Source organism: Stenella coeruleoalba (assembly GCF_951394435.1).
Source record: "Stenella coeruleoalba genome assembly, chromosome: 15".
Lineage (NCBI taxonomy): Eukaryota > Metazoa > Chordata > Mammalia > Artiodactyla > Delphinidae > Stenella > Stenella coeruleoalba.
Genome location: NC_137161.1, coordinates 37,258,499 through 37,274,604, shown reverse-complemented (window position 1 = coordinate 37,274,604; position 16,106 = coordinate 37,258,499). Strand labels below are relative to the sequence as shown.

General features: G+C 39.3%; 1 protein-coding gene across 6 annotated transcripts in view; it reads right to left on the bottom strand.

Moving 5' to 3' along the window:
* Positions 1–13,747, bottom strand: part of SNAP25 (synaptosome associated protein 25) — a gene marked incomplete at its 3' end in the record, with an annotated part of 28,582 nt that extends 14,835 nt beyond the window's left edge. For 5 of the 6 annotated variants that reach the window (XM_079944402.1, XM_079944406.1, XM_079944403.1 and 2 more), the window contains exons 1-3: positions 13,627–13,747; positions 11,672–11,713; positions 4,036–4,084 (exon numbers count right to left, since the gene is read on the bottom strand). In XM_079944402.1, coding sequence (XP_079800528.1) covers positions 4,036–4,084; positions 11,672–11,713; positions 13,627–13,698 — 163 coding nt within the window. In that variant the 5' untranslated portion in view covers positions 13,699–13,747. The remainder of the gene's footprint in view (positions 1–4,035; positions 4,085–11,671; positions 11,714–13,626) is intronic. The other variant, XM_079944408.1, reaches the window with a different exon arrangement.
* Between the last annotated feature and the right edge of the window lie 2,359 nt (positions 13,748–16,106).

The following is a 16,106-nucleotide window of genomic DNA, read 5'->3' as shown; positions in this document are numbered from 1 at the left end:
TTGTTCTTTCTTTTGCTATGATATTTGGATGACTGGTTATTTGCAATGGATCCACCAATGGCAGGATGCTCAGGGATCTAAGTTTAGACATCTTTTCTATTAATATTATGTAAGTAAAGCAGCATGGGACCATTAGAATCCTCAATCTAGTAAAAAAAGAAACAGTAGAAAAATAGCAAGAGGTCAATGCTATTGATTGATCCAATGTGTAAGCCTTCATGAGTGTAACCAATTACAAGATGCTGCCTACATGATTTTCATTTTCCTTAGAATTGATGACCATATGGAAATTCATTTAAATAAATTTAAATAGCCACGTGACTAGGGGCTACCATATTGGGCAATGCAGCTTTAGTCATTCATAAGAGATATTGGTGAGTGGACTTTAGCAAGAGGGATGTTTTCACAAATTTTACCCTGTAGTGCCATGAACCCTTTAAGAAAGTTGGCAGGCTCTGTGGATGAGGGTTTACTTTTCCTTTACTCTGCCAGGCAGTGGTCAAAGATTTCACTGTTTAGTTTGTAGCCGTTCCCATGGGATTGTCCCAAGAGCAGCATTTTCAGCATCAAAACAAACATATAACCCAGCAAAGACCAACAAAGGGAACAAGAGATATGGAAGTGAAAGGTTAAATCATCCCACATTAGGGCTAGGGGTTTTTCATGGGGATTTCTCTTGGAGACAAGAAAAGTCCAAGGACGTAGGACATTTCAGGGCCATCTGTCATGCTCAGTGCTCCTTGGTGTCTCCTGACACCTGGGTGTAAAACAAGAATCCCATAAGGAATTTCCTAGCACAACCATTTAGCAGGACAACCTGGATTGGCTCTTTAGGCGGATGGCTGTTTCTTGAGACTTCTGTGCAGTTGCAGTCAACACTTTTTGTGTTCAGGCAAAGACAAAATTAGTAGAGCATAACTGGAGAGAAATTTTAAAGCAGTTTCTGATCTAAACAACTAAACACAGCATATGCAGTGTCAAAATGCATTTACAATGGCAGTAAAGATAGTTGTTGACTCATCAGTCATTTCAAAAGTTCTAATCTCTTCTTACAGTATAAATGGAACATGTAGCATTTAAGACCAGGCAGAAGCTACCCACTTTTGAGGGTTTACAGTTGCATGCTTCTCATCAGTATCAATTATTCACCACACATCTGGTAAAACCCAGGTTATCCTAGGAAATATGTTCAACCAAGAAGTTAGCATTTATTGCTATGTGGCCACAATTGAAATGTCTTAGCTGAGAACATTAACTATCTTGTGGGGGTAATCTGCAATTTTACTTCGTTTCTCAGAGAATAATGTAAAGATGTTCCTGAGAATCATTTGTGTTTAAGAATAATATATTTTTGTATTATATTGGAGATTTTGGCAAATTTTGCCTGTAGATTTTCTTCATCAAAGTACAATGAAATTTGAACTCAATATCTTATTCACTTTCTTTTTGACTTCAGATTTGTATATATTATTTTTTCATGTCAATGCTTTATAATTAGGGGAGAAAATGGTATTATCCTGAACCTTTCTCAAACTTTTTCTCTTACTGCAATGCTCCTTTTCTACTCCCTTCACACGCAAATTATTAACTAAAAGAGTTAATAAGATAGAACTCCTTATTACCTGAGTATATATGTATCAGTTTAGCTCTGGAAATGTGGTACCACTCTTCTGTATGGGCACCTGCTGCCTAATTAAATAAATTTTTTTAAAAAGCAATGATTTGCTGTGTCCTGAGTTTCAAAGTCTGGGACATTGTTATACACATCAAGCCAGCAAGTCTTATGATTTATAGCAAATTCATCTGGAGAGTTCTGAAGACTGCCACAGCTATTGTAATTCCTTCAAAATACAACTCCACTAGGCTTCATTATTTTTGTATTAATTTTGACAATTTATATTTTAAAAATGGGGGGAGAAGTGTTGGGATTGATGTTCAATTGTTTTTTTAAAAAAATTTTCTTCCAATTTAAAAAAATTAGTTGGTGTATATTTATTGGAAAAGTTCAATACAAATAAATAATATAGAAACAAAAGTTTTTATATAGCAGCCATGAGGGTGTACCCCTCAGATCTCCCTTCAAGAGGGACCCTGTAGTTAGCTGACACCTCCAGCTGTTGCACCTATGGGATCTACCACATTTACATGGAAGCCATGCCCTCTCTGGGATGCTTCTAGCCAACAGCTGAGCACAATTTACTAGAGCGGATGCATCCCTGCCCATCACACGTCTGCTCCATTGGGTTGTCTTTGCTCCTGGGCTGCCTATCAGTCTGGCTGAGACTTTCTCAGAGCAGCACTACAGAATGAGACTCTTCCTACCCAATCCTCCTTCTGCCCCCTCTCCTCTCACAAGTGTCAAGCCCGCATCACAGTCCAAAGGCTCTCCCTGCCTACTCCTGCTTCCTCTCCCCTTCACCCATCACAGACATTTCCTTAAGAAGTCTCACACACTTCTAATTGATTCTTAGCAGTTGCTTCCCAGAGGACCCCAAATAATACACCTTCCTTCAGTCCCTCCCTGCCCCTGCTGTAACTCTTCAGAAGTCAGTAAAAATTGATCTCATATACTGTAAAGGTTGCAGAACATTTTATGCAGAATTTCTTTCCTGGCCATATCATAATTGATTTGGTCAGTCTCCCCACTGACAGACATTTAGTTTCCAGTTTTACACCTTTACAGGTAAGGCGTGTATATTTTTCTTCATGGAGTTGTCAGTGAATATCTGGAGCATATAATTCTATGAGTGGAATATCTTGGTCAAAGATGGGTGAACATCAAAATTTGGAGATATTATCAAATTACTCTTAAACTTTGTACTGATCAACAGTGCCCATCTGTAGATTGAGAGTTTCTGTTTTCCCAGCATATTCACAGCATTGATTGTTATCAATTAAAAGAAGTTGTGCCAACCTGCTAAAGAGTGGCATCTCATTACTGTTGTTGGGTGAAGCATGGTTTCATTTGTCTACTTGGAAACTGATGATTTACGTATTACATCCATTGTTTCTTGTACGTTGTTGTCCTTTTCTTTGATAAAATGCAAGGTCTCTCTGTATTTTAGGGAAATGCCTTATGTCTGTTATCCATAAGGCAGTTTCCCGCCCCCTCCCCCCCTCCCCAGTTTGAGGTTTATTCTTGGAGTTTGTTTATGGTGTTCCATGTTGTAAAAATTTTATATTTTTATCTTTGACAAAAAATTTCTCGTGATTGCTAAGAGTTTTCTAATGTCTTTGTAAAATATACATAAAGAGAAAAAATTCTGCTAAATCTGATTATTATGATAAGAATTCAGAATGGAATCAGGTAACTAACTTGTGGCTAGAATTAAATAAATCATTGCTGTATGATTCTATGTATAAATCAAAGAAAAAAAGTTTGGTATTACCCTTCTAGGTTCCACTGTAGACTAAATATGCTATACTAAAATGTTGGCACTCTGATGTTCACTGCTTCTAGTATTTCCGTAATGATTAAAAGAAAAAGTTCAAATATTTTAAGTGGTTCAATTTTCCACTTTACAATGATTTCCCTCAGTTTATGTCCTGTTAAAAACAGCTTCCAGTTATTCAAGGAATTCTCATAATGACTTGGAAATCAATATTGCCAGATGCTGAATTAGGATGGTCAAAAGAAATGGACAATATGGTATACTATACTCTCATTCTATTTAGGAATTATCACATCAAATTTATGGGAAAGATTGGGGATGAGGAGGAGAATTCTCAAACTCTCCAAAATCCTATCATTAAAAATTCAAACAAATGACTTCTGCCTTCAAAATTCTATTACCCCAACACATATAACAGGGCATGTAGTACCATTTATTCAACCATGAAGATCTCAACATTTCCATACATTTACCAACCTTTTCAACAGAAAAAGGAGAAAAAAAGCAAGATAAAAACTGTAGAACTCTTACACACATATATGTGCATAACACACATCAATGACCACCTGTAGATGCACAAATCATTTTTTAATGGACTTTATTCAGATGAGGAATTGTTCTTACTGAAGAAATCTGAACTTACCTCCTTGTTCATCCAACATAACCAAAGTCCTGATACCAGCATCTTTACTCTACATTCCAATAATGGTAGCAAAGTGGAAAAAGAGTTAGAGAGAGAAAAGAGAGAAAGAGAAATCAGTAAGGGGACAATTAGCCCTAGATATGGAAAATGAAGAAGGACCAAAGGAAAAAGAGGGAGGAAATATGGCGGAGAGTATTAGGGGCTGGGGAGGAACTCAGAGAGGTGGGTCACCTGTGGACTTGCTTCATCAGTGATTCTCAGATAGAAGAAGGGGATGTAGCTCAGTCTCCATGGGGTGGGGCTCGGGATGGGGCTTGGCATGGACTTGAAATACACATACTTAATATTATAGTGTGATTTTATATCTGGAAAATAAAAATGCCTATAGTTTTTGTAACACCAACCACAGAAAGCAAATCTTTCAAAATCTTCAGGACTAAATCTTCTCTGACACGATAGATCAGAAAGTTTCCCTAGGTGAACTGGGGAGGGGTGCTCTACTGAAAAGATGTGTAAGAATCTTGGGAGTGGTGGTGAGATTTTTAGGTTTATCAAAAAAGATGACAGCTTCACAAAGGTTGAGAAACATAGCTCAAAAGGAAATTCAATCTTCCATTTCTTTCTCTATGGAGAGAAGTTCTGCAAGATTTAGAAAAGGGAATGACAGATGAGAAATAAGCGCTTTTTCTAATGAAATCTGAAATTCTGCACAATAATATGGTGTGAGAAAATAATTCATCCACAAGTTTTACTACAGTTTTTTTGTTCACCCCTTATGCTCTAAATAAACCAAACAGCCCTGAACTATTTAGTGGAGGGGAGTGGGAATTGGTGGGTGGGAAAAAAGGAGCAGAGATATTTACATTGTTCATAATCATCATTTCCAGGAACTAGTTATGTAAAGACCTTCCGTTTTATAGGGTGATTATTAATAGATATTAAATGGCAGTGCTTACAGTTTGGATTAATTGTTTTTTCAAGAAAAGCTCATGGTGGTACCTAGAATAAATTTTAAAATATGTCTCTCATGACCCCATTTATTTTCGACTGACTTACATTAACCTAAGAGAGAGATGTTAGTGGAGGTCAACAAAAGTGTTTTGTTTTGTTTTTTTAACAGTATTTCAACAATTTAATTCCAATAGTGCTTTCAAAAAATAAAATAAAACACTGAAAATTATTTCTGTGAGCTTTTATAAGCTCACCATTTCAGAGAACATGTGCAGTTAACTCTCCCAGACAGAAAAGCCTATTTTGCTTGTTTTAAAAAAATTGAATGAAAGATTCTTTAAGTTGTATAGTGCTTTATAATTTTCAAAACTTTCACATACATGATTTCATGTAATCATATAAGAACCCCTTTTTTACCCCTACACCTCTATGGCCCCTTCCCCCTTCCCTCTCCCCACTGGTAACAACTAGTTTGTCTCTATATCTGTAAGTCTGCTTCTTTTCTGTTTTAGTCACTAGTTTGTTGTGTTTTTTAGATTCCACAGATAAGATATCATACAGTATTTGTCTTTGTCTGTCTGACTTATTTCATTTGACATAATACCCTCCAAGTCCATCCATGTTGCTGCAAATGGCGAAATTTCATTCTTTTTTATGGGCTGAATAGTATTCCATTGTATATATATACCACAGCTTCTTTATCCATTCATCTCTTGATGGACACTTAGGTCATTTCCATACCTTGGCAATTGTAAATAATGCTGCTATGAACACTGGGGTGCATGTATCTTTTCAAATTAGCGGTTGAACACATTTTGATAAGTTTTAGTTGCAAAGTCAGGATGTAGTTTGGAGAGTGATGGCTCAGGATGACTTCAGGAGTCATTGACAGCACAGATTCTGGAGCTAGACTCTGCCTTGGAATCCTGGTGATTTTCTTTTCTGGCCGCAGGACCTCAGGCAAATGTCTTAATTGCTCTGTGCCTCAGTTCTCTCATTTGTAATACAGCAATCATAATAGTTCATACTTCATTGAGTTCTTATGCGAATTCAGTAAATTAATAGGCGGCACGTGTTAGAACGGTGCCTGGCCTATAGTTAGCCTTACACCAGGGTTAATAAAATAAATACCTTCACAAAATGCATCTAGCGCAGGATATCTGGGCAAACTAAAAATATCATCATTACAGACTACCACCAGAAGTTTCTAGACTACTGCTCAAACTTTAATGTGTATATGAATTCCCTGCATAGAAAACATCTTGTTAAAATATAGATCCTGATTCAGTAGGACTGGGGTAGAGACTGAGATTTTTCATTTTGAACAAGATCGGCGATGCTGGCTGGTGCAGGGTCATACATGGAGCAGCAAGATTCTAGACCCCACAAGACATTTCAAAATCTTGTTCTTCAATGTGTTATAAATGGACATTTGTCTACACTAGACTGTATTTTAACAATTTCTATGCCCCTTTTATGCAAATTTTAGCCATTGTTTATGAGAGGAAATTGTAAAATGCAGATGGCTCATTCAGGCATATGGATGTGACAATGCAAGTTCCAGTGAGGATGGAGTCATCTCAGAGAGCATCTTCTTCTCTAAGGACCCAACTCAAGGCTATGCACGAGATTTCTGTTCTGTTCTATTTGGGATGGAGGGTGAGAAACAGGTGAGTGACTTCAGTTTGGTCAGTTCAGCTCTCATCTGTTGACCCTTTCTGCTCTACCCATTTATGTTATATAATAAATAAAATAAAGTATAATTTCCTCTGCAAGTATAATTTCCTCTTTGTTCAATTTGGTGCTAAATGTTTCAGTGCTGGAATGATTCACAGAACCACCAAGAGTTTGCCCCAATTTGAGAGAACAGAAGCAGTGAGCACAGGTCAGAGAGTCAGGAATGCTGGATTATGTTCTTAGCTCAGCCAGTTAATAGTCTTGAGATTGGGGAAGAGTCACTTGACCTTTCAGGATGCTTTCCCATATTTAAGATAAGGATAGAGATGCTAAATAAGATTGGGTAGTTGCTAGGTTGGTTCATTCACTCACTCGTTCATTAGTTTGTTCATTCATTCATTCATTCACTAAATGGTTATTGTGCTTCCACTCTGCCCCAGGCACTGAGGTAAGGGCCAGACAAATGCCTGGCTTCTAAACTGTGCTTCACAGAATGATAAACAGTTTGGTCAAGCGAACAGAGCTGGCATCTGGGAGTCAGTAATTCTGAATTCTAGACTTATCTTTACAGTTCTATTGCTCTAGAGTCATCTGTTCTGTGTCTCAGCTTTTCCAGCTGTCAGATGGGGACAGAAACAGCTCCCTCACTTCCCAAGATTTATAAAGACAAAATAAGCTACAGAACCTAAAAGCTTCTACAGGTTCAACTCCACTGGAGGCCATGATTCAAAAACTGAGATAAAGGATTTCATTTGTGTGGAATCTGTCAGTTTAGGATGAGCTGCTATGTTTGTTTTCTTAGATCCTTTTGCTTTTTGTGGAATTCTCAAAAAATTTTTAAATATTGTGGGAATTGCTGGTGTAAGGGAAATGTTGTAAGAATTCACACTTTGGAATCAGGTAGATCTGAGTTTGAATTTCATCTCTGTCTTTTGTGGCTGTGTGTCTCAAGCAAGTTTCTTAACCACTGTGGACTTCAATTTCCTCCTTGGTAAAATGGAGAGCAAAGCAGTAGAAAAAGTGACTGCAGGGATTAAATTAGATAATAAACTCTGAGCACAGTCGCTGGCATATAGTAGGTTCTCAATAAATAGTAGAACTTATATTTGGCTCCACTTTTTGCTGACAACTTTTATCAAAACAACTGGGTGGTCCTTTGGAGGAACTAGGAGGGCAAGAGAGAAGGACAGGGATGGGACGATATCTTGGGGGAGGCAGAATATTACTTTCTCTGGTTCCTTAATGAGTATTATGTTTTAATAGCTAGGAGGGAGAGGAGGTTGTTCTATTTTTGTCTTAGCTCAATTCCTGGTTCCTGTTCAAGATCCCTGGGAAACTTGTCTAACTGTGAACAGGGGGAGTTGGAGATGCCAGTGATTTTTAAAAATATATTTATTTATTTACTTATTTTGCTGCACTGGGTCTTAGTTGCGGTGCATGCGATCTGCGTCGCAGCACGCGGGCTTGGGCTCTTCGTTGTGGCACATGGGCTTCTCTCTAGTTGCAGCACTCAGGCTCTCTAGTTGTGGTGTGTGGGCTCCAGAGTGCGTAGGCACGGTAGCTTCGGCACGTGGGCTTAGTTGCCCCATGGCATGAGGCATCTTAGTTCCCCAACCAGCGATTGAACCCACATCCCCTTCATTGGAAGGCAGATTCTTAACCACTGGACCACCAGGGAAGTCCCTGATTTTTTTTTTCATTTCTTTCATTTTACTTTTTATTTCTCTATTCTTATTTTTTTCTTGCTGATGATCTAAGACCATGTTTATAGAACATTTTAAAGTCCTTTGTCATCCTGCAATGCTTTTCCCAAAGTCCAATACACCTGAGCTAAAACTAGGCCAGTCCAGACACTCTCTTAACCGCGAGAGTTCCAAAAGATCCCTACAACTGCCTACCTGAAAACAACTGCTCAGCCTGAATTTTCCACCTTTAGTACAAAGTCTGGCATAACAAAGACATAGCTTTAGAATGCTTATTTTCTTCTTGTGGCCAACGTGTTTCAAAAGATAAGTTGGAATGAAAAGAAAAGATGCTGAAACACCCATAAATGTTGGGGAGCCCTCAGTAACCACCACTGCGTGAAAGCTCTGTGTGGGGCTTTGGATCAGCCTGCCCTAGGGCAGTGTGGCTTTTCCGGGCTTTGTTCTATAGCCCAAGGCATTAACATGTAGAGCTCATTTCCTGCAGTTAGTATTAGCAGAGTTAACTTTTTTGTCTGGAATCAAATAGTATTCATGACTCTCCCTCTAGAATTCATTGTCCCCTCCTCTGTGCTCCTGAGGCAGGTGTGGCCTTGAATTTGGAGAGCTATTTTCATATCTGTTTTTCTACATGATATCAGTTTTGATCTTCCACCTCCAGCATCAGGCATTCCATAAATATTTGCTGAAATGCATCCATCAAAAGAGCCAGTTCCCAGCCCCAGGCTGGGAACCAAGTGCTATGTGATTTCTAATCTTTTTATGTGTGTATGGTATTCAGCTTTTCTGAACTTTCTCTACTGATCTCTGTGTAACTTTACATTGTCCTTGATACACTGATGATGGCTTCTACTGAAAACCAAGCTTCCATGCCTTCCACTCTGTTACACCGTAAAGTCCATGAGGGATGGCACAAAGTCCTATACATTCCACTGAAAGTGGGATTGTTTGCCTCAGGGAAACTTCACAAGTTGAGTAACCTTTCCTGTCTTTGAGACTGAATTTCAATAAGCATTCAGCTCAATTCAAATTATATGGCACTGATAGACTTTGGGATCATGGGCAAGATCCTAGTATTTCAATGCTCAGATTTTCCAAATGATTTCTGCCCTTGATGAATATTTAATGCTGATTCTCTTTAAAGAGAATTTCCTTCCTGATTGAAAGCAGAATAACATCTGACTGGCCAATGCCCTAGATATAAGGGATGTTTGACCATCAATATAAGATAACCCAGGAGGATGTAAGAGCAATCAATCTAGTCTAATAATGCCTTGCTCATAATTTCCTAAGGATGGAAAGTCTAATAGCCTCCTCTCATTTGTTAGAGGTAGGAGACAGCATCCATCTGTTTCACCCCCTGTTCTAAGATGCAACTTCATGCTTGATCGAGAAACACTTTAGGAAAAACAAAAATGTAATATTTGAGAATCCTACTTCAATTAATAGAGCTTTTGAGATTTTTTTTTTCCAGAATAAATTAGAGCAGACACTCCTTTTCCAAGACTGGCCAACGTTGCCTGCAATTTAAGAAGACACAGAAAAAGAAGTCTCTGCAGCCCAAAGACTCTGATGGGGGAGGGGCCAGTTGGGAAAAGTGTGTTGGATGCATTCTTCCATCACTTTCTGTGCTCTGGGCAGTTTCAACATTGCACAGGTGGGCAAACTGGTGATAGATTTTGCAGTTTAGAAACTCCCTTCACATGTGCACACACACAAATGAAAATGAAATATGAGCTTGGAGGCCATGGTTGAAGGTCATAAACACGAATCAAGATAATGATGTCAGCTGACTTCTGGGCTCCCTGCCTTCCTGTCACGGTGAGAGCTCACGTGTGGATGTTACTCAGATCTGTTCCTTTTACTTGTTCTCATGACAAGATGAGGGGCAACATGTGGATTCTGAAAGCCTCACCGACACTAGTAGATTTAGAATATCTGCCTCCTTTTTGGTCCTCAAGTACTGCGTGAGTCCCAGGACAGCACAAAGAAAGCATTTCTCTTCATTAAGAGAGTGAAGGTTGCTTTCCTGTGCTGCTGAGGGCCCCTTGCTGGCCCACCTCCTGTGGGGGCCAATTTGTGCTATGCTGCAGGCTCAAACTCTCATTTTTCATGATAATAGATCTCCTTCAGTGGACCCCCTTCCCTTCCCAGGGGTCCTCTGAGCTCTTGGTTGCCACCTTCTCCTCCCCCTCCTGTAGCAATTCACAGTTAGCTATATACCATTCTTAGCTGAGAAGCTGAAGCTGCAGAAGTAAGGGAAAATGTTGGCTTCCATAGTGTAAGAGGCGGCTGCCCTTCCTTTTAGCCTTATAAAATTGACACTTTTCTCCTTTCATGTCATTGCAAAAGCAATTTACAGTAGCATGAGGCAAGTAGGCTCATTTGATCATTCTGCTAGAAAACCCCCAAGATCTCTAAAGATGATAACCACACATGAATTTATACATTGATAAGCATTTTCAAAGCATAGATAAAACAGCATCTCACTGAATAAAAATGATTAGACTTGTTTTATTCAGTTAAGATAAATATAGCTCATCCCATTCTTTTTCCACTTCATCTCTCCCAACGGACAAGTTCAATTAATCCATTTATTCTTCCTGGTTGACTGCCGCTCTCCCAAATTGGAATAAATGAGGTTTATTGCAAATGCCCTTTTGATTCCATTATTGCTGTCTGCCCTATTTCACCCATTTAAAAATAGTCACGGATTCATTAACCATGCCTTGAAAATGGATGTTAAATCCAGAGTCAGGAATATAAAAGAGCTTCTATATTTACATGACTAGACTTGATATTTCCCTTTATTAAAGGATTTTCCTATTATTTCATGAATTTTAGTGCCTGACTATAAATGTAACAATTTCTGAAAATTATGCCTCTCTGGGTACATATTTTTTAAAGTGATATATGTAGCTAGATTTAAAACAGAAGGCCAAGATTAGATGTAATTTAGAGGCATCAAAATCAGTACAAATGAGGATTTTATGTAGATAATTCTTTCATATATTAAAAAATCGTTCTGATTTGTTTTTGTGATTTCTTGGGAACATTTACATACTTGGAAATACCACCCTCTTCTGCTTCCGAGACTAGGAAGATAGGCTGGGCTGGAGGGAGAGTGAATACTTTGATGGCTACCTGGCAACTTAAATATAGCATCTCTCTCATTATATGGCTTTCTGGTAGCTACATTCACACTGGAATAAATGGGACAGTGGTCTAGGGAAAGGCAAAGGGTCTAGGCAAAGGATATGTCAGCCAAAGGGATTAGTTCATCTTAAAATATAGTCACTGCTTACCTCTTCAACCAGTTGTAGCATACGACGGGTGCTTTCCAGCGACTAAGATAAAAAACACAAATATTATGAGTGCAGGATCCAGAGTTCTTGGAATATCAGAAAAACTTTCTTCACTTGGGAAACATAAACGGTTGTTATCACATGTTCTTTGAAGTTTGTAACTGAACCACAATTTCAATCTCTTTCCTATCAGGCTTTCTACATAATAAGATTCCCTAAAGCAATTACATTAAAGCTGATTGTCATAAAATCAAAACCAGACGAAGTTGATTTTGATATCAAAGACAAAGTAAGCTCGAAAAGGTAATTTTGCATGTGCAGGAGGCATGAAAAATTATCTCGAATACTCAGAGGACTAATTTGGCCTCCCTGGACCAGGAATATTGAATTTTAAAGGCAAATATCATTTGTCATGAATTGAGATGAATCTAACATCGATTTTCTTATAAAGCTCCTAGAAACACAATTGGAAGTTCTTATCAGTACAAATTAAGTTGTTGCCCTAGGGTGGAAAAAAAATCAAGCGTGTTTGAAACAACTAGTCTATAGGAGAAAGCTATAATAATTATCTTCATCCTTAGATAAGAAAAAATGAATTCAGCACTGGCCCCTTGGACACAGTGTGGTCACTTTTTTCTAAGTTCCTTTTAAATTACTAGAATCCAGCAACCAGTGTGATTTCTCAAAAGCTGTGCTTTTCAATGGCAAACTTATTTTGGACAAGAGTTTGCAGGAACATGAAGCATGTTCACTTTCCTGGAAGCACTGTCAGCAGGCTGCTTTTTGAAATAGAATGGCTGTAAGCAGAGGTATGCTGGTAATGTTAACAATGGGCTCTCCAGAAAAAAGATGTGTGTGTGTGTGTGTGTGTGTGTATTATTTTAATGATATAAAGGATGACTACCATAAAATTTATAAATAATAATAAAATACACAACACCTTATTGCAAATTCTGTATAGCCAATCGATTTTCACAGAAAACTTTTGTTGATTTTTGCTGAACTCTTGTGTCCATAGCTAAGCACGCATAAAACAAGAGCAGCTCTGGCATGAACGCTGGTTGATATTTTCATTTACGTGAGTGAATAAAAGGCAAGTGAAAGAATGAAGACATGTTTGGGAACTTTATTCATTTGTCAATGATGCAAGTGGCTTCTCTGCTGAAGAGAATCATAGTTTTCAAATACTGGAAGATTTTCTCAATTCTTTTTTGTGTTGCTTATATTGTAATGGCTGCGGAGGTTCATACTTTTAAGTTTAATCTGCATTATTAATACTTTTCCACTTTCTTAAGTCTAGAGGGTCAACAAAACAATAGGTCAAGCCCTGATTTGTAGTGTTTGCAGATTCCGTCGTGTAAATACTTTTTCCCTCTCTGATTTCTAACTACAACATGGTATCACTGAAGGTGAACTTGGGAAGGTTCACGGTAACACGTCACTAGACGGTATCCTCACACTACAGATACAACACATGCCAAGAACTTTGAAAGCATAGATAGTAGTAAAATCATTAGGACGTGACGAGATCTGAGTATTTATTACCTTTGATTTTAACATGATCTATTCAATTGTCAGTTTATATAATTCAATTTTAATACCACCTTGCAAAGTTCTGGACAATGTAACAACCAGCTCTCAGAATTGAGCCAACTCTGGCACAACGCTGGCTGTAAGACACCCGAAGACAGTGCTTTTCTTAGAGGATCTTGACTTCTCTAGATTTCTAGGCATTGGAAGCTTGGGCTCAGTCACTGATCTGCATGCAAGTTTTATAACCAACCCATTCCTGTGTGCAGAGCCCTTAGATATATAGGAAATCAAAGTCATACTCCTCCTGTTTTTGTTTTTTTTTTCTGAGACATGAGAAGAAGCCCTTTTCCCACCTCAACCTGAATAAGACAAACTACGCAGCTCTCCATCTTTTGCTCCCTTCCCAGGTCTCCATCCCTCACCTCATCAGCCAGCTGGTCAGCCCTTCGCTGCATCTCCTCCAGCTCATTGCGCATGTCCGCGTCTTCAGCCATGGTAGGGGTGGGGGTTGGCGGGGTGCCTGGGCTGGGGCGTCAGTGATGGGTTTGGCCACGGAACCTGGGAAGTAGCAGATTTGAAAATGTGAGAGCTTATATGTGTACAGGCAGGTGTGCTCAGCTAGGGGAAGGTCTCAACGGTCCATACTCTGTCTCCATGACTCATCTTCTGAGCTGTAAGCTGTACCCAGACAGGAGTCCGCAGAATGATGCTCTTTCTCCAAAAGCCACCATGAATACCTATTCGCCTACGTTACAATGGAGATGGATACCTGTCTGCCTATGAAATAATTTTTAAGACACACACCACTCAAGTTTGAAATGTCAGTAGGGAAGGATGTGGTTCCGTGTTAGAATACCTTTAACCTCCCACTTATTTATTTCTATTTTACTTTTTAACAGCTTTATTGAGGTATATTTGGCACACAATAAATCCCATATCTTTGAAGTATACAATGAGAAGTTTTGACAGATGCATCCTCCCAGGAAACCATGACCACAATTAAGAAAATAAACATATCCATCACCCCCAGAAATTTCCTCATGCCTTTTATAATCCTACCCCCCCACCCATCCCATCTCACTGTAGCCCCGTGCCAAGACAACTGCTTATCTGCTTTCTGTCACTATAAATTAGTTTGCATTTCCTAGAATTTTATATGAATGGAAAGATACAGTATGGATTATTTTTTTCTGGCTTCTTTCACTTAGCGTAATCATTTTGAGATTCACTCATGTTGTAGCATGTACTAATAGTGCATTCCTTCTTGCTGGTGAGTAGTATTCCATTGTATTTAGGGGCATTTAAAAGCAAAAGACAGAAAATCTTTCATCTCTTTCAGTTGTTATCAGAGGTTGCCAAGAGGGCTTATGTGGGTGTGCACAGGAATTTTTCTAAAGAAGGATGGGCCCTTGGTCCTGAAACGTGACCTGTGCATTTTTCTGGCTGCTCTCTTGAAATCCCGTTTAGTGCAACTTACAGTTAACCAGACTAGGCTCCCTCCAGAGCCTTTCTTTCCCTACCCACCTCCTCCATTCTGGCCACCAGAATATGTATTCATGATATGATGTAGAGTTTTAAATGCTTTGCGTTTTACTTAAACACAAGTCTCCATTTTAGAAATTAGGGATGTAGGAAACAGAATTTGGAAGAAATTTATACCAAGTCATTCCTAAACTTTGAGATGAGCAGAAACAAAATTCCTATATTCCTCTGAGTGACTGGGATCTGCCCTCCAGGATAAAATGGTGGACCAGAAATGCTGAGTAGATTGTGGGTCGTAGCTTTGATATCAGAAAGACGTAGTTGTACTGCTGGTTCTGGCACTCAGTTGCTGGGTGACTCTGGACAAGTTTATCGCTGTCTCTGAGCCCCAGCTTTCTCAACAGCATAAATAATACCAGACTCATTGGCTTGTTGATGGGCATATATTATAGAAAGTTCTGATCAACCTTGTTTGAAACGATGTGGGAGCTTAATATTCAGAAAGCTTGCTCATTCAGGATAAGCCTGTACCCTTTGCTAAGAGTGAAACAAATCCAGTGTTCGTTAATTAGCTTTCATTTACTGATGGCTGGGCAAGAGGCATGTTGCTGCAGTGCTGGTCACCCACGGAAGTCTGAAAACAGGGAAACCAACCGAGTGCCTGAATCTCCAGTCTCCAAGCAGCACCTCTCAAAGGATTTCCAGGTGGAGACAAACAAGAGCGCTTTCTCACCCTGTTCTCCATCTTCATATTTTGCTGCTGGGTTCCTTGGCAGAACTTCTTCCTTCAGTCTAAGCCAGCAAGTGACCTTTCCTTTTAATAGGCCAGTTTGTTAGAAGATAGAGGTCTTTGTGCTTTCAGACCTGTAGTGCTGTTGCTGTTTCCCACTCCTCTACGTCTGTTTGCAGATGGATGTGCCCCCAGAAATTCTTAAAGCATTTCCTGTCCACAGGGCACTGTATATTTGCTATAGACAGATACAGGGTGTGGTGTGTTTTCCTGTCTGTAGTTGTTTGTAGAATTTCCTTTGCCTGGAGTTTCCTGTGATAGGGTTTGTGTTTCCTGGACCATATTTTAAAACAAGAAATGATGCACGGGGCTTCCCTGGTGGCGCAGTGGTTGAGAGTCTGCCTGCCGATGCAGGGGACACGGGTTCGTGCCCCGGTCCAGGAAGATCCCACATGCTGCGGAGCGGCTGGGCCCGTGAGCCATGGCTGCTGAGCCTGCGTGTCCGGAGCCTGTGCTCCGCAACGGAGACGCCACAGCAGTGAGAGGCCCGCGTACCGCAAAAAAAAAAAAAAAAAAAAAAAAAAAAAAAGATGCACGGAGTACAATATAAAAGTGAATTTGCCTTTGATGGACAGAGTTTTAGGACTACAAGTCAGATTTAATCCATGTGATTAATCTGGGATGACCGTA